This window comes from Molothrus aeneus, chromosome 5 (assembly GCF_037042795.1).
Source record: "Molothrus aeneus isolate 106 chromosome 5, BPBGC_Maene_1.0, whole genome shotgun sequence".
In the NCBI taxonomy this organism is placed as follows: Eukaryota; Metazoa; Chordata; class Aves; order Passeriformes; family Icteridae; genus Molothrus; species Molothrus aeneus.
In genome coordinates, this window is record NC_089650.1 from 22,746,563 (window position 1) to 22,768,544 (window position 21,982).

The 21,982-nt window shown below is 48.4% G+C and overlaps 9 protein-coding genes across 9 annotated transcripts; 4 read left to right on the forward strand and 5 right to left on the reverse strand.

Annotated features, from left to right (window-relative positions):
- Nucleotides 1-1,094: 1,094 nt before the first annotated feature.
- LOC136556842 (histone H2A-IV) lies at nt 1,095-3,398 on the reverse strand. The gene is made up of 2 exons (XM_066550244.1): nt 3,262-3,398; nt 1,095-1,805 (listed from the first exon to the last, which is right to left on the reverse strand). The coding sequence occupies exon 2, from the start codon at nt 1,792-1,794 to the stop codon at nt 1,405-1,407; it is 390 nt and encodes a 129-aa protein (XP_066406341.1). The 5' UTR covers nt 1,795-1,805; nt 3,262-3,398; the 3' UTR covers nt 1,095-1,404.
- On the forward strand, nt 2,143-2,853 carry LOC136556843 (histone H2B 8). The gene has a single exon (XM_066550246.1). The coding sequence runs from the start codon at nt 2,167-2,169 to the stop codon at nt 2,545-2,547; it is 381 nt and encodes a 126-aa protein (XP_066406343.1). The 5' UTR covers nt 2,143-2,166; the 3' UTR covers nt 2,548-2,853.
- A 318-nt stretch (nt 3,399-3,716) lies between the features above and the next one.
- LOC136556841 (histone H3) lies at nt 3,717-4,155 on the forward strand. Its single transcript, XM_066550243.1, has one exon. The coding sequence runs from the start codon at nt 3,717-3,719 to the stop codon at nt 4,125-4,127; it is 411 nt and encodes a 136-aa protein (XP_066406340.1). The 3' UTR covers nt 4,128-4,155.
- Nucleotides 4,156-12,110: 7,955 nt separating this feature from the next.
- LOC136556914 (histone H4) lies at nt 12,111-12,684 on the forward strand. Its single transcript, XM_066550351.1, has one exon. The coding sequence runs from the start codon at nt 12,193-12,195 to the stop codon at nt 12,502-12,504; it is 312 nt and encodes a 103-aa protein (XP_066406448.1). The 5' UTR covers nt 12,111-12,192; the 3' UTR covers nt 12,505-12,684.
- A 93-nt stretch (nt 12,685-12,777) lies between these two features.
- On the reverse strand, nt 12,778-13,195 carry LOC136556894 (histone H2B 7). Its single transcript, XM_066550322.1, has one exon. It carries the CDS (start codon nt 13,156-13,158, stop codon nt 12,778-12,780), a length of 381 nt encoding a protein of 126 aa, XP_066406419.1. The 5' UTR covers nt 13,159-13,195.
- Nucleotides 13,196-13,581: 386 nt separating this feature from the next.
- LOC136557176 (histone H4) lies at nt 13,582-13,953 on the reverse strand. The gene has a single exon (XM_066550782.1). It carries the CDS (start codon nt 13,948-13,950, stop codon nt 13,639-13,641), a length of 312 nt encoding a protein of 103 aa, XP_066406879.1. The 5' UTR covers nt 13,951-13,953; the 3' UTR covers nt 13,582-13,638.
- Nucleotides 13,954-16,579: 2,626 nt separating this feature from the next.
- LOC136556695 (histone H2B 1/2/3/4/6) lies at nt 16,580-17,232 on the forward strand. The gene has a single exon (XM_066550057.1). The coding sequence runs from the start codon at nt 16,666-16,668 to the stop codon at nt 17,044-17,046; it is 381 nt and encodes a 126-aa protein (XP_066406154.1). The 5' UTR covers nt 16,580-16,665; the 3' UTR covers nt 17,047-17,232.
- A 1,031-nt stretch (nt 17,233-18,263) lies between these two features.
- LOC136556893 (histone H1) lies at nt 18,264-18,952 on the reverse strand. The gene has a single exon (XM_066550321.1). It carries the CDS (start codon nt 18,950-18,952, stop codon nt 18,296-18,298), a length of 657 nt encoding a protein of 218 aa, XP_066406418.1. The 3' UTR covers nt 18,264-18,295.
- A 2,038-nt stretch (nt 18,953-20,990) lies between these two features.
- LOC136556895 (histone H2A) lies at nt 20,991-21,505 on the reverse strand. Its single transcript, XM_066550323.1, has one exon. The coding sequence runs from the start codon at nt 21,501-21,503 to the stop codon at nt 21,114-21,116; it is 390 nt and encodes a 129-aa protein (XP_066406420.1). The 5' UTR covers nt 21,504-21,505; the 3' UTR covers nt 20,991-21,113.
- Between the last annotated feature and the right edge of the window lie 477 nt (nt 21,506-21,982).

Sequence of the window (21,982 nt, forward strand, 5' to 3'; positions counted from 1 at the left end):
GGCATTCCTGCCCTCCCTTTGGGCTGCATAAAACATAATAAAAAACAAACTAAAGCGTCATTTATCTACACCTTTTCTAACAAAAGAGGGAACACCTTGTTCTTTACAGTGGGGACAAAGTTAAAAATAATTATAAAAAACCAAACAAAGGTAAAACCCCCAAAATTACCCTGTTCAGAGGAGAGAGGAGCTGCCGCCGACCCCAGCAGCGCGGCCACCCGGAGGCACCAATGGCGCGGAAGCTCCTCCCTGCGAATCCCGATCCCTCCTCGCCTCTTACCGGGATTTAGCAGCCCCTGGCACCCCGAGAAGAGCGAGGCAGAGGCTGGCAGCTCCAAGGACCACAGCTTTCACATCGCCAAGGCCGTGCCCTCTTCTCGGGGTGCCAGGGGCTCCCACAGCCAAGCAGGCCCAGGCAGCCGCAGCAACCAAGGGCCCCAAAAAAGACAACGAAGGCTACCAAATCCCCAAAAGTGGTACTTAAGAGCTCAGAGAAGGCAAAGGCAGCAGGAGCCAGGAGAACATAATTTAGAAGTAAAGGAAACTTTTGCAGAAAAATGCCAAGAGCACTTTTAAACACCACTCATGCTGTCAGGATGAAGGAGAAAGAATTAAAACAGCAGTTCAGGGCCAGACTAGCACATCATGACTCCCTTCCTGGGCATATGTGACTTTCCTACCCGAAATGACACGCAAGCCTAATTTGCAGCTGTCACCATCAATCATCAGAATAACGAATTCTTAATTCCAAATACCTGATGCCACCTTTTGGAAACCCTCCTGGACTGCGCCCCAGGAAAGTACTTACGGTTATCTTAAAGCCTGAAAGGTTTAAGCTGCAAATAAGAGAAAAGAGAAGCACAGAAAGCAGCAAGGGGCAGATACCCCTACGTAGGAGGCGCTGGAGCCCCCCTTCCAGCCCGGCCCAGGGCAGGGGAGGGCCCCGCTCCCCGCGGTTTGAAAGCCCCGCGCTCCGCCCGCATTGGCCGCGGCGGCCCCGGACCCGCCCCGCCCTTCCTGCCCCGGGGGAGCGGCGCTGCACCCCCACGGAACCCACCGGCTGGGAGGCAGCGAGCGCAGCCTTGCAGAGTCCGTATCTCTTCTCAAACCATACAGCGGTGACCGATTTCATCCGTGGCAACCGCTACCTTTTATTGACTCTTTTCAAAAAGGTTAACTGACTCACGCTTACATAAGTAACTTCTAGGATAAAGAAAAAAGGGAGAAAGCTACAGAATACGAAGGCAGAGCCCAGATACATAACATTTAGACGCCACCCCTTAAAATTCCAAGTTTTCAGGTATATTAACACAGCATGTATTCCAGGGGTCAAGCGTTCCTGCTCTTTCGAGGAAGATGTGGGTGGCTCTGAAAAGAGCCTTTGGGTTGTTAGTCAGATGAGATTTACTTGGCTTTCGCCTTGTGGCTGTCGGTCTTCTTGGGCAGCAGCACGGCCTGGATGTTGGGCAGCACGCCGCCCTGCGCGATCGTCACCTTGCCCAGCAGCTTGTTGAGCTCCTCGTCGTTGCGGATGGCGAGCTGCAGGTGGCGGGGGATGATGCGCGTCTTCTTGTTGTCGCGGGCCGCGTTGCCCGCCAGCTCCAGGATCTCGGCCGTCAGGTACTCCAGCACGGCCGCCAGGTACACCGGCGCGCCGGCGCCCACGCGCTCCGCGTAGTTGCCCTTGCGCAGCAGCCGGTGCACGCGGCCCACGGGGAACTGCAGCCCGGCCCGCGACGAGCGCGACTTGGCCTTGGCCCGCGCCTTGCCGCCCTGCTTCCCGCGCCCGGACATGGCTCACGGAGCTGGATAAAAAAAAAAAGAGCCGAGTTCGCGGAAAAGCTGCGTAACAGAGGAAAAAAACGCCGCGAAAATGAGTAAATGCATAGAGAGCTTAAACGCTGCCTTTTTATACCTTCCTTCTGAGGGTCGCTTGGACTTCTGATTGGAGGAGACAGGGATTGTGAATTTAGCCAATGGGAATGCAGATGAGAAAGTCGACCAATGGAAGATGCAATGTATTTGACGTCACGGAGCCGAGTTGTCCAATAGCGAAGGACAGTGTTGAGTCATCTCATTTGCATACCGTTTCTATAAATACGGGGGGGGCTCCGCTTTTGTACCTACGTCGTTCCTGCGGTTGCCAGGTGTAGACAGACCCGTAAAATGCCGGAACCAGCTAAATCTGCTCCCGCTCCCAAGAAAGGCTCTAAGAAAGCTGTCACCAAGACTCAAAAGAAAGGTGACAAGAAGCGTAGAAAGACTAGGAAAGAGAGCTACTCCATCTACGTGTACAAGGTGCTGAAGCAGGTGCACCCCGACACGGGCATCTCGTCCAAGGCCATGGGCATCATGAACTCCTTCGTCAACGACATCTTCGAGCGCATCGCGGGCGAGGCCTCGCGCCTGGCGCACTACAACAAGCGCTCCACCATCACCTCGCGGGAGATCCAGACGGCCGTGCGCCTGCTGCTGCCCGGCGAGCTGGCCAAGCACGCCGTGTCCGAGGGCACCAAGGCTGTCACCAAGTACACCAGCTCCAAGTAGGGCGCCTCGGACCGTCAATTTTAACCCAAAGGCTCTTTTCAGAGCCACCCATATAATCAGTAAAAGAGTCGGTCACAGTTTTTTATCGGTGAGTGGTGTTTGTACTGTTTTAGTCGCTGGGTTAGAACATGCTGTCGGAAGATGAGGGAAAAATGTTTATCCTGTTTAGGTATCTAAAAAGATTTAGGTCGTCTTGTCTGTTCTGTTCTGTCAGTTGGTCCCACAGGTCTATAAAAAGCATGTTAAGCCCCTAAAGAGTTTTAAAGCTATTAAAGGTTTCTTTCTTAATTTCAGATTATTTATTCATACTAGTTATTCACAAAGACAGTTTGTTGTCCCCTTTAAATATGTCATTTTGGAGTGACTTGGCCATAAGCCAAAGTGGCTTGTTTACCGGGAAACTAGGGATTAGCCTGTAATGATTTAAAGACGGTGTTTACTGAAACCAATAGCGACAGGCACAGCAGGTGCATAAAGGTATAGAGAACAGCATAACTTTACTAGTCCTAGAGATTTCACAAGGAAGTGGTGTACTTTATTAAAGTCTGAGACATTAGTAAAATACGCCACCGTGCAGTGGAAACGCGGCAGAATTAAGAAATCCGTAAGTGACAAGACAGTAGGAAATAAGAAGGAAATATAAGAGACCTGAGGGAAAGAAAAAAAAAAAAAAAGGAAAAAAATAGAAAACCGAGGATGAGCGCTTTAACGAACCTTAGGTAGCTCGGGATGCGCAAGGAAGGCTGTATTTGGGTAAACGCCTTTTAGAAGGGGCTTAAATCCAGAAGGTCCCGGGCAGAGGCTGCGAGAAACCCACCGCAGAGACAGAGTAAAAACTCCACGTCTGCTGCGGGCTGCAGCTGCGCGAGCACTCCGGGCCGCCGCCAGTCCCGCTCGGCAGGGCGGAGCTGAGGGAGAAGAGAGAAGGGAGCGCGGCTGCTCCGGGGCAGGGAGGGGGGGGACGGGGAGCGGCGGCGATGGCGGCTCCCGCCTACCCCCCCCACCGCCCGCCCCGCGCGGGATTTTCAAACTCGGCGTTTGTCCAATGGCAGCCCGGCTCTGCGCGCTGACCAATCACAGAGCGCTGCTGTCCATAAATAGTGGCCCCAGTGGCTGCTGCCCGCTCAGTGTCCGCTCCCTGCGCGGTTCGGGATCCTCGGCGTGCAGCGATGGCGCGTACGAAGCAGACGGCGCGGAAGTCGACGGGCGGCAAGGCGCCCCGTAAGCAGCTGGCCACCAAGGCTGCCCGCAAGAGCGCGCCGGCCACGGGCGGCGTCAAGAAGCCGCACCGCTACCGGCCCGGCACGGTGGCGCTGCGCGAGATCCGGCGCTACCAGAAGTCCACGGAGCTGCTGATCCGCAAGCTGCCCTTCCAGCGGCTGGTGCGCGAGATCGCGCAGGACTTCAAGACCGACCTGCGCTTCCAGAGCTCGGCCGTCATGGCGCTGCAGGAGGCCAGCGAGGCCTACCTGGTGGGGCTCTTCGAGGACACCAACCTGTGCGCCATCCACGCCAAGCGCGTCACCATCATGCCCAAGGACATCCAGCTGGCCCGACGCATCCGCGGAGAGCGCGCCTGAGCTGCCGGCAGACGGGATTCAGACCATCGAAAACCCAAAGGCTCTTTTAAGAGCCACCACAACGTCATTAAGGAGCTGTAAAATCCTAATTTTGCGTAAGAAGTGATGTTTTTTGGGTGGGTTAAGTGATGTTTTTTGGGTGGGTTATAGTCGAGAGGATCTTGCAAGAGGATCTTGCTTGTCAAGTAAGTACAAAACAATGCATAAATCGTAACTGGTAGGAGTCAGATACTGAGTTCTGCAAAACTGTTATGCAGTTAGTTCTTCTAAAGAGATTTTGCTAAACCAAATTTTTCGTTTGGGGTTAAAAACTGCTCTCTATGTGGTTTTTTGAGGGTCATTTCAGCACATAGAAAGCAGTCTTTACTGTTCGTAATGGGAAGATACCCGCATAGAAGATAAGTGGATTTTATCTTTTAGCATGTCTTGAAATCATTTCGAATTTGCAAAGAGGGGAACTTTTATAGAATCCTGCTTTCCCGACTGGGGAGGTTAAATGCACTCTATACGTGTCCTGTCTATTGTAAATGTGCTGCTTTTATGTCCCCCATTTACCCTCACCGTTTTTCAGCAGCAATATTGTATCTCGCCCCCCCCACCCCCGCGCTTATTTTTGTTTTGTTGTTGGGAGGGCCTGTGGGACTCGCTTTGTTTCTGAAAGAGCAAAAACTCATTTCCCGCCTTCCCTGGAAGGACTCTCCATCAGTGCTTTCCTCAGTGCTCAATCACTCCTGGTCGTGAGCGACGTCCCGCGGGCATTTTCAGCCCAGTTCAAGCGCTACAGTTTATTCCCGAGATACAATATTTCCAAGAGTGGGGAGGTGGGTGGGATACAAGGTGGATGCGAGGATGTTTTCAGAGTCCTTTTCCCAAGTCGTGTGCGTGCTCCTTGCTAATGTCTTGTCTAGGACCACACGTGTGACATCTTTAATGGTTGGAGATTTTTGGCTGCATCCATCTTTTCTGTCCTTATTGCGGCTCCCAAAAAGGTTTCTTGAAGTTACCGCAGACCAAGTGTTTTCCAAGAAACATCTGTGCTTGAAAACTTAGCAAGTCTAGAATAATTTCTAAACGGAGGCTCTTCCCTATTTGTCGTGTTCAGTGATATTTGTGAACCTACCTAGAACACGGATTTCTCCCTGACTGTAAATTCAGTCACACACACACCCCTGCTCTCCTAGTCAATAGATGTGTAGTTGCCTGAAAAATGTACATTTCTGAAATTATTTCAGACTTTACGGCACCTTTATCTATATTAATGCTACAGGTAGATTTAGGTAATCTGGGGAGCCTGCTGTTCCATTGAATTATTGGAAATTATGTCCCTTTGGTGTTTTGATGCTACAAATGAGTACCGGTGGCTTTACGAAGCTGCTGGATTGAGTTAGACACAGCCTTCGTTTAAACCAGGAAATAAGGAGCCACTGAGAAATGCTTAGAGGAAACATTTCTCCCAGAAAGCCTAAGATTGCAAGGCTCAGTTTAGTCTTAACTGCTGATAAAAACTTCATTTTAGGAATATTTCCTTCTCTGTGTGAGAAACTTGGACTCTGCAGCAAAATCTGACCAATCAAGAGCCTCGACACCATTTTCTTTCCTCTGTTTTTCTCACTTTCAGCCATTTTCTGTTTCTGAACCTCGGAGGGTTAAAAGGGAGGGGGGAAGGCATCGGGAGCAGTGCTTTGGGAATTCAGACGTCTCTGCTATGATTTATTCATCCATCCCCCCAGATTTGTTCATTGACATATGACTTGTGTTTTTCCAAATAGATTTTTTTATTCCAGTAGATTACCGCTGGGACTGCAGAAATGAGATGTAGTGTAAGTTAACTCATTTCATTTTCTGCTATGGCCAATGATATGTTTAACTGGACCTGTTTGCATATGCTTATAAGAAAAAAAAATAAATCAAGTAAAATTGCTTTTTCTAACAGTTTATTTAGAAGATATTTGATGTCTTACACAAGCCATTGGTCAGAGTAATTGCATTTCAACAAAATGTAGCATCAGAAATGATGGGGGTTTTGGGTTTTTGGTTTTGGTTTTTTTTTTCATGTTCAAGAAACAAATTATTTTTGAGCAGTGAGAACAGGTTTTATTTGCCTTCATCTTTTCTCTTTTTTCCTCTTGTCTTTTGAAGACCTCAAACTGTTTTACTAAATTAAGTATTATTTGGATTCATTCAGAGAGAGTTGCATGCTCTAATGGTAAAAAAACCACTAAACACTTCATCAGCTGAGACAGAAAGATGTGCCGTGCTCTTTATTTTCTCAGGGTTCATATAAACTCTAAATTATAATGCCTGAGCCTGAAGTAGTTTTGGGGTGTAATACACAACAAATGGGTGGCATCTAGACAGGTGATGTAGTGCAAGATTCCCTAAGTCCAAGTGGGAATAAAAGTGGAGGTTCTTCTGGTGCCAGCAAGGTTCAGCTGCATTTCTTTGCTTTTTGCAGGGGAGCCTGAGATAAAAGAATGCTGCCCAGGCAAAGCTGGATGTGAGCAAGACAGGTCCTAAACATGCAATGTTTTCAAGCTGCAAGTCCCTCTTGTGGGCTTCTTCACAATCTGAATCACCTGTTGATTCCACCAAAGTCAAGTTTGAACTTGGCCAACCACAGCTCTACAGGCCTGGCCAGCACTGCCCTGCTGCATCACTGCCTTTCTCTCCTCTCCCACTTCCAGGTCACATTCTACCTTCAGCCTGGGCACCAGCCTGGGTCAGACTGCGGATGTGCAAGCAACATGGTCACAACACTATGGACATTTATAAAAATTTCATATTATATATTAGAAAGTACTTTGTCAGCTACTCCTATTATGGAATTAATTACACTGGGTCTGACCCCAGGATCCTGCTGACTAATGCACTCGTTAGGGAAGGTTTCCAATTTGTCTTTGATTAGTTCTCAGGTTACAGCTTGAATTGGGTAGCTCTGAAGAGTGACCACTACACCAAAAATTTACCTTTAATCCCACACAGGGCACCCAGCACTCAATTCCCAAGCCCATCAGTTGCTTCTGGTCAGTTGTCTGTTCTCTTTCTTTGGTTTTTTGGGGTGTTTTTTGGTTTGGTTTTGGGTTTGGTTGTTTTTTTGTTTGTTTGGGGTTTTTTTGTTTTTTTTTTTTTGTTGTTGTTTTTTGTTTTTGTTTTTTTTGTTGTTTGGTGGGGGTTTTTTTTGTTGTTGTTTTGTTTTTGGGGTGGTTTTTTTTTTTTTTCTTCTGACATTACCTCAATTCTTGGAGTTGTTTCCTTGGTCCTTCCTTACCTTTTTCATTCTGCTTTGGGTACTGTTGCAGCATGAGCTTTTAACAAAACCTTTTCTTTTGGTCAGCTCTTGTGGCCTAATGCTACAACCACTCCAGCCACTATTGCTAAACTACTTAATACATCATGAGAGGATGCAGAATGCAGTTAATGGAAGTTTCCTGTAAAAGACTATGAAGCAATACAAGATGAAAAGCTCTGTTCTCAGTGAAGCTGCTATGGCAATACCAAGGTTTAGTAATAAAAAGAAAACAAACTAAAGGAACATTAATGTATCAAACCAATGCAAACTGAGTTTGAATTAAACCTGTTTGTACATAACACAGGGTAAGCCCATCTGGCTGGGGGACTCAGCCCCAGTCTGTAATGACTGATAGGGATCAGAGAAACAAATCCTGCAGCTCCAGGGATACTGAAGTGGCAAAGGACATGCCCCAACCTTGCTCACTCCATACTGCTGTCATCTGTCCCACCCATGGTGCCCTGCATCTCAGTCTAAAGGTTCTTTTTGGTTTGGCTCCAGGTTCAAAGATCCCCTAAGTCCAGAGCCCCAGGGGCACTGGTGCCACACAAACCAGGCCAGGGTGAGCCTGGCACTGCCCCAGCCCTGCTTTCCCCACCCCTTTCTCTTCCAGGCCATCCATGGTGCTGGGCACTTCAGCCTCAGCTCAAGCCTGCTCTGAGAGTGACGTGTCAGAGTCACAAAACCCACACCTGCAGGCACACTGGGGTGGCAAAGGACATGATAAGGGCAGCATGGCCCTGCTCCAACACTGCTCCCTTCTCATCTCTCTCATCTGGGTCACCTCTGGTGCTTTATCCAGTTTACATGTATGGACAATGTTCAATTCCCCCATCCTTTATGTTCTTTTACCCTTAAGCACTGCGAAGTTTTAGTTTGTTAACATAAAGATGCTTTTTTAATGGGCTTCATCACTTTTGTCTTTACACGTCAGCCAAGTCTGTGCCCTGCTGTGCTGTCATCTGTTCTCATGTGGAGGTTAATTGTAGTTAAGGTGTTAAAAAAAACTGATTATATATCCTCTGTGTCCTTATTGCTTCTCTCTCAACACTTTATTCTTGCTCATCACTCTCTATTTCTGAAGATCTAGTGCCAGGAGTATTTGATGTATTTATGGGTATCCCCTTTCTCTCTGCATACGGATTTTCATTTATTATGCTATTCCAAGCACAGCACTGATCCATCAGGATGGGTCTGTGAAGCTATACAAAATTCTGGCCTATAAGAGCTTCCACTTGTGATGCCATCAATAGGAAAGTAATTGATCCAGAGGGCACATGATATACTTTTCTGTAAGTGTTCCATATGGTCCCATGGATTTTAGGACAGTGTGCCAATGCTGTAATGAACATAAGGCTCTAGAGCTGAAGGCATGATGTGAGAGGCATGACCAAAAAAAGCACACACAAAAAACACATGAACAAAACAAAAAAGTGTTTCTGAGACACAGCTTTTCAGGAACAACCAAAAGTCAAATAGAAATCTCTGTGTGTTTTAGATGCCAATTCAGCGTGCTGAGGTCTGAACATTTCCTGAATTAATTCCAACTACTGATAATATATGGAAAACAGTTAAGATCTCCACTGCACCAATGCAATGATAAGTAGCACTTCAGAATTTCTGAATGCTTTGCTGCAGTCAGCTATCTCTGTCAAAATCTTTGTCACACACACAGAGATTGAAATACTTCTAAGCAACAGACAGGGCCAGCTGCAATTCAAGTTAGTTATGTTGTGAAACAGAACATTAAGGAAGGTTATCTTCCCCTCCTTTTTTCTAAATGAATTACTCTGTTGGATGCTGAAATTGAACGTTATTCTCTTTATTTCAGCCAGTTTTGAACTTCCCATCAGTTCTCCCAGGCAGACTCACCTGACAGGTTGTTGTGGTTTTGTTTTTAGGGAAAAAGAACATGTTTGGAAAAAATTAAGATCACTACATGGATATGGACTAGTTCACTTCCAGGAGGGATGCATTTAAGAGTCTAAGAGTAGTAAATATACAGACACCAAAGGAAAATGGAGGAGTTGCCAACATCTGTCACTCTCAGGCTCCTTTGGTATTCTCAGTGTAGGCCAATATAACACAGAAATATTTCCAGAACAGAAGTATCACCTCAGCTCTGCATCCAGTGCTTGAAAGCTGTAACAGATACTGCAGCAATTCCAGGCCAGTCCTTGCTGTTTTTTGTGGTTGTTTAGGCAGGTGCATGCAGAGTTTGAGTTCACCTCACAGCAGCAGCAGCAGCAGCACGAGTGCACTCTACACAGAAATAAAATGAAAAGTGAATTCAATACTGATTCCATGTTGTGAGGACTGAATTACAATTGTTATGTGTGTGTATGCGTACGTGCATGCAGTCATTATATGTTTTCAAAGGTCTGTAACTGGGATTTTTAAATGGGAAGAATAGGAGTTTCTTACCATCCTTATAAAATTCATCTAGTTTAAAGGCTCTGAAATGCCTGGCAGCAAGACTTTATCAGAGAGGTATTTCATAATACACAGTATTTTGCAAGCAGCTGTGTATGTTGTATTTTAAGAACACTTTCAAGTAATAAAACTTTATCCTCAGGAGTTTAGAGGGTGAGGTTTGTTGGTTTTTTAGTTTTGTTTTTGGGGGGTTTGTTGTTGTTTTGAGGGGGTTTTTTGGGTTTTTCATGGGGTTTTTTTTAAGTGTAACAGGCTGATGTGACGGGGGGTGTCACACAGGTGCTAATGGATGGATCACTGTCCTGTGACTGGAAGACTCCAGCTGAAATGTAGGAATCAAATAGAAGGTTGGCTGGTGGTGCTTATCAGAAGGTGACCAAGCAGGAAAGCCAAGAGGGCCTCATGTTAGGGAAGAATAAAAATCAAATGCACTACGATACATCCCTAAATGCTGGGGTCACAATTCCAAACCAGGCTGTTGCCTGAGTTATAGAATAGATTCTCTCAGTAAGTTTATGGTTTCATAAAAGAAGGCTGAAGAGTTTTGAACAAAGTTGTCTGCTGCAGAGGGAAATAGAAAAGGCTAAAAGATAACCACAGCTATTAAAACAAGCAAGCAAACAAATGAACTCCAGCAAAACCAACCAAACCCAGAATTGCTTCATCATGTTCCTGTGTTTGGAAAAAGTAGTTTGGATAAATCTATCTTATAAAAAGACAGCAGATTCCTTTTTGAATGTGTGTCTACTACACTTTTGAGGGGATGAGAGCAGGTAAAGAAAGAAATTTCTTACCCTAAAATGTGTGAGTAATTAATTAGAAAGAATGATGCTAGGGAATGAGAATTATTGTTACAGCAGAACATTTTTTTCCTTCTCTATTTCAAAGTTACACAAAATCGTGCCAGTGAAAATGTTTTATAATGATAAGAGTTCTCAGAATATGAAGACTAAGTGCAAATTAAAACAGAAATCACACCAAAACAAAATCCCTAAAGGTTCTTTGGTAAATTCTTATTTTCATACTTTTTAAAGATTTTTTTCTATGTCAATATTCCTCTGGTAACTGTAAAGATTATTTATTATTATCCAAAATCAATAGAAATTTCTGAAAATTTTTTGCTGTTAAAATTAGAAAAGTAAAATGCCAAGTAGCCCCAAATGTTTTTTAATTGTGAAAATGACTTTAATCTCAATAGAAATTAGTTTAATAGTATCTATGTCAGGAAAGAAAAATTTATTTGTTTATGCAATCCTGCCTTAATCCAGGAAACTTAGTAGTACTGGAACATTCATCTGTATTTTAGTGTTGACTGTAAAAATATGAGTAGCATTCCTATTTTAAATAGTGCATGTTTAGCAAGGGGATAACCCAAACATTAGTGAGAGAAACTTGAAATTGTCTTTCATTTCCATTATTGTGTGGTACAAGAACAGGTCTCCTACTTCCCTAGTAAGAAGCATTCCCAGAAAATGATGTTGCAAGAAATGGCTTCTTCTTTATGGTCTCTTATTTTATAATTCTCTATGCTCTCAGCTTTCCTAGAAATGGTGAAAAATACACTGGATAGATAAAGGTATGGCAGACAAGATGTATGTGTTAGCGCATGTGTGCACTTGTTTTTCCAGGGAAACAAACAAACAAAGCCCAGTAAAACAAACACAGGCCACAGAACTGTTCACGTTTTTATCCTCACTGAGGAAATTCGACATTACATTAAAAAAAAAAAGGAAAAAAGGAAAAATCTTCTAGCCATGACACGGCTTGAGCATTTCCTTCCCCTGCTGTTTTAAACAAAAAGAACGTACGAAGAAGCTGTAGATCGCAGAGGACAAGGTTGGCAGAGATTATATAAATTCTCCCGAGGAAGGTGTCTATGCAGGAAAATGCTAACAACCAAAAAATCAAAAAGGAACACTTGAAGCAGAAGCCGGGATGAGCGGGCCGAGAGCAGCGGAGAGGCGGGGCGGGAGCGCAGGGCGAGGGCCCGCATTGGCAGGATTTTGCCGCAGACCCGCGGGCAGCGGGGAAGGGAGGCGAAGGGGGCGCCGGAAGAGGGTGCGGCAATCCCGGCTCCTGCTCCGGCGGAGACTCGGAGCTCTGGGGAGCTGCGACCGCGCAAGGGAGCACGGCCGGGGGGGACGGGAGAGCAGCCAAGGGAGGCGAGCGCTGGGAGCGGGAGCGGGGCCGGGAAAGCGCCGCGGCAGCGCCGAGCGGGGGAGGCGGGGCCGGGAGAAAGAACCCGCCTCTTTCTGCAGTCCTCAACCAGGTCGGCTCTCGCGTAATAAAGGGGCGCTAGGGAAGGATGACAGTGTAGTGAGCTACTGAAACGAGTGTGTGACCATGTCTGGTCGAGGCAAGGGCGGCAAGGGGCTCGGCAAGGGCGGCGCCAAGCGCCACCGCAAGGTGCTGCGCGACAACATCCAGGGCATCACCAAGCCGGCCATCCGCCGCCTGGCTCGGCGCGGCGGCGTCAAGCGCATCTCGGGGCTCATCTACGAGGAGACGCGCGGCGTGCTCAAGGTCTTCCTGGAGAACGTCATCCGCGACGCCGTCACCTACACGGAGCACGCCAAGAGGAAGACGGTCACGGCCATGGACGTGGTCTACGCCCTCAAGCGCCAGGGTCGCACTCTCTACGGCTTTGGCGGCTAAACTTAACGTAGTCCTAACTCAATGTTTTAAAACACCTAAGGCTCTTTTCAGAGCCACACACAAATTCACAAATAGAGCTTGTAATTACTTAAGTTACTAATACAGAAGAAAGGAGTCCTGCAAAGTTGCGTAATGCCTCGTATCTGTAGTGTTTGTTCTTAATTTCGTAGTACATAATCCACAATACAAAAAAATGCATTTGCAATCCCAGCTCTTATTAGGAACGTGTGGTGGCTCTTAAAAGAGCCGTTTGGTTTATAATTTGCTATCCTTTTACTTGGAGCTGGTGTACTTGGTGACAGCCTTGGTGCCCTCGGACACGGCGTGCTTGGCCAGCTCGCCGGGCAGCAGCAGGCGCACGGCCGTCTGGATCTCCCGCGAGGTGATGGTGGAGCGCTTGTTGTAGTGCGCCAGGCGCGAGGCCTCGCCCGCGATGCGCTCGAAGATGTCGTTGACGAAAGAATTCATGATACTCATGGCCTTGGACGAGATGCCCGTGTCGGGGTGCACCTGCTTCAGCACCTTGTACACGTAGATGGAGTAGCTCTCTTTCCTTGCCCTCTTGCGCTTCTTGTCGCCCTTCTTCTGTGTCTTGGTCACCGCCTTCTTGGAGCCCTTCTTCGGTGCTGGAGCAGATTTCGCCGGCTCAGGCATCCTTAATGTTTTCTTTCACGATCTTCCACGTAGCACAACAACATCGAAAATGGCGCCTGCCCCCCCTATTTATAACGGCGTTATGCAAATTAGAGGATCGTAATTGTTCCATTCCTATTGGAGTAGAAAGCACCAACGTAATGTCAGGCACTTCCGTCCTGTAACCGCCAGAGCTCAGGCGCTGCATTTATACAATCCTTCCGCAGTTAAGGTCCTGGATCTAAAAACAAAAATTCAGCGCGTGATGCAAACTGCACTGGGTGGACATTTACTAGCGTGTTCACCACCAATGACTTTAGCCCTCCGAGAATTTAACTGTATTTCAGGTTCTTACCCTTCTTAGCTTTTTTAAACCTTTGAATAACCTTATCAACACGAGTATACGAATTAGTAATTAACAGCTCTTATCGTGAATTTGTGTGTGGCTCTGAAAAGAGCCTTAGGTGTTTTAAAACAATGTGAGTTAGGACTACGTTAAGTTTAGCCGCCAAAGCCGTAGAGAGTGCGACCCTGGCGCTTGAGGGCGTAGACCACGTCCATGGCCGTGACCGTCTTCCTCTTGGCGTGCTCCGTGTAGGTGACGGCGTCGCGGATGACGTTCTCCAGGAAGACCTTGAGCACGCCGCGCGTCTCCTCGTAGATGAGCCCCGAGATGCGCTTGACGCCGCCGCGCCGAGCCAGGCGGCGGATGGCCGGCTTGGTGATGCCCTGGATGTTGTCGCGCAGCACCTTACGGTGGCGCTTGGCGCCGCCCTTGCCGAGCCCCTTGCCGCCCTTACCCCGGCCAGACATGGTCACAAGCTCACAACAGCGAGACCAATGAGCTGGGGAAGGCCCCGCGCGGCTCTATATGGGCGGCGGTCCGACCTGGTTGAGGACTGCAGAGGGGCCGAGCCGGGCCGGGCTCCGTGCGCGCCCCTCCCCCCGCGGGCCGGGCCTTTGCCGCCATCGCTCCCGGCTCGGGCCCGGCCCCGCCCCCGGAGCCCGAACCCGGCGGGGCCCGGGGCGGATCCCTGCCGGGCTCTCCCCGTGCCCGCCGCGCTCCGCCCGAGGGCTCTCGGTGCCGGTACGGAGCGGGGCCCCGCCGGCCGCGGGACTGCAGCTCAGCCCGGCCAATGGCGGCAGAGCCGCGTCCCGCCCGCGCTGCGCCGCCGCCAGCGAGCTGTGCCCGAAAAAGGGCCCGGCTGGGCAGGGGAGAGAGTGGGCGCTGCGGTACCGCTTCTACGGTAAATGAACCCTTTTCTGCCGAGAGGTCAGAAACGGGAGTAATGTGCTACGCATTTGTTTGCTTGCTTTATTCCCTGTCAGGACAACCCTTTAAAATTTCACCGTGGTTGGAATTATTTTTTGTGTCCCATGTCCTAGACTTGATGATCACATAGCTTTGTTTTGTTTGTTGGTCTGATGTGTTGATGAAGGAACTGATTTATGCCTCTTTCTGCTATACCTGTGACAAAAACCTATACCACTTAATGTGCTTTTAAAAAGTGGCATGTGGTGGTAATTTTCATGCTCTCACTCTTTACTGAAGCTATTGAACCATTCCTTTCACTGTATTTTTTTTTCTTCATTTAATGTTACTTTTTGATCATAAACCGGTATTTTTTCCTTACTGCTTTCCTACAGCTGCATTCCTTTTAATGAATTCCACCACCTTAGTTACCTTTAGTAGTTTTAAGTGTTCATATATTTGGGTGTTCTTTTTTGAAAATGCATAGTTTACTTCCTTCCCCTCTTGGTTCTTTTTTTTTTTTTTTCACCTTGGTCTTTTTTAGTACACTTAAATATTGCTGTTGAAATGACATATATATTTAATGTTTCTCCAGGGAGATACAGGGTCTTCAGATGATAACAGCACTCAACAATTTACAAAACTAGAATAGAAAACTTGCAGCTACAGGTGACAAAGTATGGAGCAAATAATACAATTATGCCTAAAATTTCAGTCTCAACAACTGAAAGATCTATAATAGCTGCCCACAGCCTTGCAACCCAGCTTCTCAAATGTGATTCTAAGATTCCTCATGCACTTTAAAAATTTTCCCAAATAATCCCAACCACAAGACAGATGTGTCTCATCATCAGTAAATTTTCAATTTTCCTTATTGCTATGTGCTGTCTCCTCTTGATGGCCAAGTTGTTCTTTACCTTTTCCTGGGACTGCTTGGTTCCTTTCTCTGTGTTCCCCATAGAAAATTACACCACACTAAAATAAAGTTATGTTCAGAAATTAATCTAAATCTCCAACAAATATCCCTGTTGTGGATGAGAGGCAGCAGGGCTGTGGAGAGAGGGCAGGTATTAAAGCAGAGCAGCAGGATAACCAAGGTAGCATTGAGCTGCACTTTTCAACACTGCTTTGCCTCCACAGTTTAGGAGAAAGGTATAGCAGAAGCACTTTCAAGCAAGCCTTTCTCATGGGAAGGAAAAATATCCCACCCTTTCTTTGTCTGCTTCCCTTCAGACTCCACTACTTTGCAAACAGACCAGAGATCTTTGTGGATCTATGCTTCTGCTCAGCACAGTAAAAAGGAAAAAAGAGCAGAACCAAGACCAGCTTGCTAAGATCTCTTTTTTCACTTGTTCCACATAGGTGGCATGAGCCTACACAAGAAACCTTTCTCCTCTGATACCAGGTAAGTCTAGTCTTAGAACAGTCCTTAAAGTTTCCAAAAGGAAATAAAATCATGTTTTCCTTTTGCACAATGAATTCATATTAACAGGAAAACAGCTTGACTTTCTGGTTTGTGATAATTTCAAACTGCAGAATAAAATCCACATCTAATTTTTAGGATTATCATGGTTTTGGCTTAAACATATACTTCCAATATTTATTCCATCTGAGAAGAAATCCAATCACTTAATGTTACAAATTAAATCACAGGTTCCATCTCATTTAAATTGAAGAAAAAGAAACCACACTCTATGGGCCAAAAGGATTAGTTCTAAATACGATTAACAGCATTCGTATTCCAGACTCCATATCTTTCCTGGTTGCATCTTTTTCTCATTTACATTTATCTCGTGGCTGTTACAAATGCAGATCGTTCTATGAAGGTATGCTCCTTCTTGTAGGAAAAAAAAAGAAAAAAAAGGAAAAAAAAAAACAGTAGCAGAACCCCTCACAAGTTGTTTGTTTCTGGTTTTGCTTTTTTCCTTCCTTAGAAATGCCCTTAAGGAGGTTTTGCTGCTCCGAACCCGCTGACTGCTGGGGGGGCCCCGGGCCGGGGAGAGGCCGCGCCGCAGCGGAGCTTCGGCACCAGGACTGGGATTGAAAGGGCTCATCCTGATTGGCTGATAGCATTCGAAACATCGACCAGTCCTAGCGTGGTGTTTAAAAAGGACCAATGGTAGAGCACTTCGTTCTGCGACTGACGTCACTATCTCATTTGTCCAATGGAAGCGCTGCTTTCTGATACCAGCGATTTGCATAAGGGCCCTATAAATACGGCAGTAATCGCATTAACCAGCACTCCGCTGTGACCGCGCAGCCTTGGGAGAGCAGCCATGCCCGAGCCGGCCAAGTCCGCCCCCGCGCCCAAGAAGGGCTCCAAGAAAGCCGTCACCAAGACGCAGAAGAAGGGCGACAAGAAGCGCAAGAAGAGCCGCAAGGAGAGCTACTCCATCTACGTGTACAAGGTGCTGAAGCAGGTGCACCCCGACACGGGCATCTCGTCCAAGGCCATGGGCATCATGAACTCCTTCGTCAACGACATCTTCGAGCGCATCGCGGGCGAGGCCTCGCGCCTGGCGCACTACAACAAGCGCTCCACCATCACCTCGCGGGAGATCCAGACGGCCGTGCGCCTGCTGCTGCCCGGCGAGCTGGCCAAGCACGCCGTGTCCGAGGGCACCAAGGCTGTCACCAAGTACACCAGCTCCAAGTAGGGCGCCTCGGACCGTCACTCTCAACCCAAAGGCTCTTTTCAGAGCCACCAATATTTTCAATAAAAGGGCTGAATCAGTGCTTTTAGTGGGGAGGTATGTAAATAGCTTAACATTTGCACGTTAATTTCTAGATCATGTGGTTCTCTAGCAAGTTTTATTATACCTACTAAATTTTTAAGAAGCTTACTTTGTCTATGCGCGTTATTATAAACTCCCTTTTTCAAAACTCCTAATCCGGTTCCTTCTAAAAAGGGACTTTGAAGCAGCAACAACTTGTCCAATTCCAAGTCCCGTGGGGAAGGTGAAATTGTTTAAATTTTCTAAGGGTTAAATGCCTTTTACTCAAAACATGTAGCACATACTTTAAATGCACTAAAGCAGTAAAACAAAAAAAAAAAAGGTTTTTCTGTCTTGGCGGCTTAATTCAGAGGCGGGTCTGTCTACGTAGTAGGATTAGATTTTCTCAACGGCAGCGTTTCGGGCTTAAAACACCCATGTTCCAGAGTCACGCAGGAGATAACTGCCGAGAAAAGGGCTCTCAGTGATTTACTGCAGGATTTAAAGGGAGCCGGGGAGAACCGGAGCGTGGGGCGCAGCCCTTCCTGCCCCGCCGCGGCACCGGAGCTCCGCTGCAGCTGTCGCCGGGCGGGGCCGTGGCACGGCCCTCACGTTCCCCGTCCTTGCTCCGATCCCCTGCCCGCCTTTCGCAGCTCCCCCGGCTGGGAGGGAAAGAGGGAGGGAGCGAGGGCCGATGCGGCTCCGTGCGTCACCGTCCGGCCGGGCTGGGGCTCGGCCGCGGGGGGGTCAGGGCCCCGGAGGGCGGAGCGGCGGGAAGGCGGCGCGGGCCCAATCGCGGCCCAACGCGGCACTTTCAAACTGCCCCGGGCACCGGAGCAAAGGGCGCTCGCCGCTCCGCCGACACCGCCTCCCTTCGCTCCGGGCGGCGCTGGTCAGTGAGCAGGGGCGGGGCGGGCACAGCTGTTATCGCAGCGCTCCCAAACTGCACCCAGGGACACGCTTCCTTTTAAAGGGAGCCCTAATCTCCCACGCAGGCGCTACCGAGCGCCCTCGTACCCAAAATCTGAATTTTATTAACGCCCTGTAAACTCCCACCAAAATCTTTAAGTGATTTGGGGTTGCTGGTGTAAGACCGTAGTGTTTCAGTTCTTTTTAAGAGTAAGTGGGTGGCTCTTAAAAGAGCCTTTGGGTTTATTTAGATGAGTAGACTCTCAAATTTCTCTCAGGCACCTTACTTCTTTTTGGGCGCCGCCTTCTTCGCCTTGGCCGCTTTGGGTTTGGCTGCCTTGGGCTTGGCCGCTTTGGGCTTCACGGCCTTTGCCTTAGCCGGGCTCTTGGCCGCCTTCTTGGGGCGCCCAGCCTTGGCGGCTTTCTTGGGGCTCTTCGCTGCTTTCTTGGCCGCGGCGGCCGCCGGCTTCTTGGCCTTCTTGGGGCTCTTTTTCACCGCCGCCGCTTTCTTGGGCTTCTTGGCAGCGCTGGCGGGCTTCTTGGCCGCCGGCTTCTTGGGCTTGGCTGCGGGCTTCTTCTTAGTCGCCTTTTCTTTTGTCTCCCCTGGCTTCTTGTTCAGCTTGAAAGAGCCGGAGGCGCCGGTGCCCTTGGTCTGCACCAGGGTGCCTTTGCTGACGAGACTCTTGAGCCCCAGCTTGATGCGGCTGTTGTTCTTCTCCACATCGTAGCCGCCGGCGGCCAGCGCCTTCTTGAGCGCGGCGAGCGAGAGCCCCTTGCGCTCCTTGGAGGCGGACACGGCCTTGGTGATCAGCTCGGTGACGCTGGGCCCCGCGGGCTTGCGGGCTTTGGAGCCGCTCGCCGCCTTCTTCGGCTTCTTGGCGGCGGCCTTGGCGCCGGGAGCGGAGACGGCGGGAGCGGCGACGGGCGCGGTCTCGGACATGGTGCCGGCCGGGTCCGGAGCCGGGCAGAGCACTGGGCCTGCAGCGAGTCGGCGGCCTGGCTTTTATAGAGCGAGCCGCGCGCTGATTGGCGCGCTGCAGGGCCCGCCCCGCCGCCCGGCTGGAAGGTGCCTTCGCCCCGCTCGGTTTGTGTTTCTTAGGAGCCAAAAAGGGCCCTTTTTAGAGGAATTTCCGCCACCGACCCCCCCCCAGTTCGCAGCGGCGTGGAGAAGAAAGACTCTTGTTCCCCTCGGCCGAGTTTCCTTTCGAAGAGGCAACGGGTGAGCTAAAAAAGAGGCGATAAACACTGAGTCCTGGACCTGAACAGACCTCCGGAGACAGAAACTTTTGTTTTTCCTTCTAAATAAAATCCGCGATGTCGGGAACTAGATTTCCAAAGTAATTAATTAATGTTCTTTAAAGGGTCTTCTCTTAATCTGAACTGAAAAGGAGGGATTTAGATCGATATTTTAGTCGCAATTTGATTTCAAAGAGGAGTAAGTAACACAGGCTCATCCTGAGCACTGAATATGGATTAGAAATTAGCTCCTTTGTCCAAAATCATTTACCTCTTTCAAAATAATTAAGAGAAATTAAATTAGTGCGTTATGCAGCAAGACCAGGAGCAGGTTAAAGTCCCGTGAAGGGCTCTTTGTCCCACCGAAGGAGGTGACTTTTTACAGCACAGCAGTTTGTGCTGTGTTGCTCAGTGTACACAATGCAGACATGGTTCCCTCGTCCTCTGCTACAGAAATACTCACTTTCTTAATAAATTAGGTGGCATAAAAACTTAACACGGCCAATTTTTGTTAATAATAATAACCAGTGCCCTATCATTTCATAGTATATCCGTTTTATATTTTGATACAGCTGGATTGGCAAAAATCTGAGTCATCATTGTTTAAGGAGACACTGCTGCAGCTGATTTCCCTATTACTTGAACAAATTAAAACTTGCTCAAGTGATCAGTTAGGATTCCTCTTTCACAGCAATTTCCTAAATATTCCATTTTCTTACTGTTCAATGTCTGATCCCTACATTGGAATTAATACTAAAAATGGCATGTCTTGATGTATCTGCTACACTGGAACAGCTGGCTGCTAAGCAAGAGGGAGGACAGTCTTCAGAAGCACTTTTCCAAGACCAAGTTTCAATTAAAAATAAATACACATTGTTTTTCAGAGTACAAAGCATTAAAAGAAGTATTCTCTGACATGTTTATTAATGCCTATAACCCATTGTTTTGACAGAGGCCTGTAAACTCCTTTTTACCTCATGATATTGTAACTGTTGGTGATACTAAAATTCTGGACAGTGTTACGATTTCAAGTAATTTATGCTTTCAAATGGATAATTATTAAAATATGTTTTTTGATTAATAATAGCATATTTTTGGTTTCTATTTCAACATACTTATGGTTTATATTTAGCACTATGTAGAAGATAGACTCAAAACTGGCAACAGTCCTTTCCACCTCAGATTGCCTGGGTCTTGTGATGAACAATTATTCTCAAACTCCTTCAGATTTGAAGCAGAAAATGGGGTCAGCAGCTCAAAGATTTTTAATAAGAAGTAAGGATTAGTAACTCAGAATGCCTTTTAATACAAAATAACAACAGCAAAACCAAATTAAAAAAAAAAACCGAAACATAACAAAAAACTTCCAACAACATCTGTAGGTCTAAAAGTTGTTTGGAGGGGACAGGGCTGTTTTTAAAGACATCATTGAATTATCTGAACTTCACAGAGGGTCGAGCTGCAAAAGGAGAGGCACGATACGGGTGGGGGTTCTTTCCTACAGTCTTAACAAACTTTCTAACCCCCATCAGCACAAAATGATTTATTTTACTACACAGTAGATTTTTCAAAGTTTTAATATTAATTTAAGAGCTCAGATACAAAGTATTCGGGGCGGTTTGGTTGGGGACTTTTTTCCAAGAGCTAGAATTAAAAGGGTTTGGGGCGTTTAAGGGGGAGGGGGGGGGAATTGCTCGTTTCAGTTACATTTTAGGTTTTGAGAAGGGGGGGGAGGAGAAATGTTTAGTTTTTTTTTTTTTTTTTTTTTTTTGCTAGGATGTACAGCTCCTTTTATGAGGAAGTGGGTGGCTCTGAAAAGAGCCTTTGGGTTACTTTTGAGGTTGGGATCGCTCCTCGGACTTGTTTCACTTGCTTTTCGCCTTGTGGCTGTCGGTCTTCTTGGGCAGCAGCACGGCCTGGATGTTGGGCAGCACGCCGCCCTGCGCGATCGTCACCTTGCCCAGCAGCTTGTTGAGCTCCTCGTCGTTGCGGATGGCGAGCTGCAGGTGGCGGGGGATGATGCGCGTCTTCTTGTTGTCGCGGGCCGCGTTGCCCGCCAGCTCCAGGATCTCGGCCGTCAGGTACTCCAGCACGGCCGCCAGGTACACCGGCGCGCCGGCGCCCACGCGCTCCGCGTAGTTGCCCTTGCGCAGCAGCCGGTGCACGCGGCCCACGGGGAACTGCAGCCCGGCCCGCGACGAGCGCGACTTGGCCTTGGCCCGCGCCTTGCCGCCCTGCTTCCCGCGCCCGGACATGGCTCCCGCTGCCGCCGCTCCGACACGGACACCGCCCGAGCCGCCTGACGCGGTCACGTGCCCCCGCGCCCCGTGCGCGGCCGCTTTTATAGCTCCTGCGCGCGCCCCGCCGGCTCGCTGATTGGCTGCGGCGCGCTCCGGCTCGCCCCGACCAATGGCGCCGCGGATCCAAATTCGGCCAATGGGAGCCGCCGGCGGCCGCGCCCGCGGAGCCGCCCCCGCTGCCGGCCCCGGCCCCGCTCCGGGAGCGAGGGCAGCGCCGGGGAAACGCCTCCCGTCCGCCCGGCCCAGGAGAGCACGGGAGCACAGCCAGCCGCCTCCCCGGAACCCCGCTCCGTGCCATGGCTGTCGGTTCAGAAATAATCCTGTATTTTAAAGGGCTACTTTAAAAATGTGTTACTGTTATGATAAAAGAGAAGCTTTACTTTCAGTGGGAGCATTTACACCCCAGCACTACTGATAGGTGTATAAACTAGGCA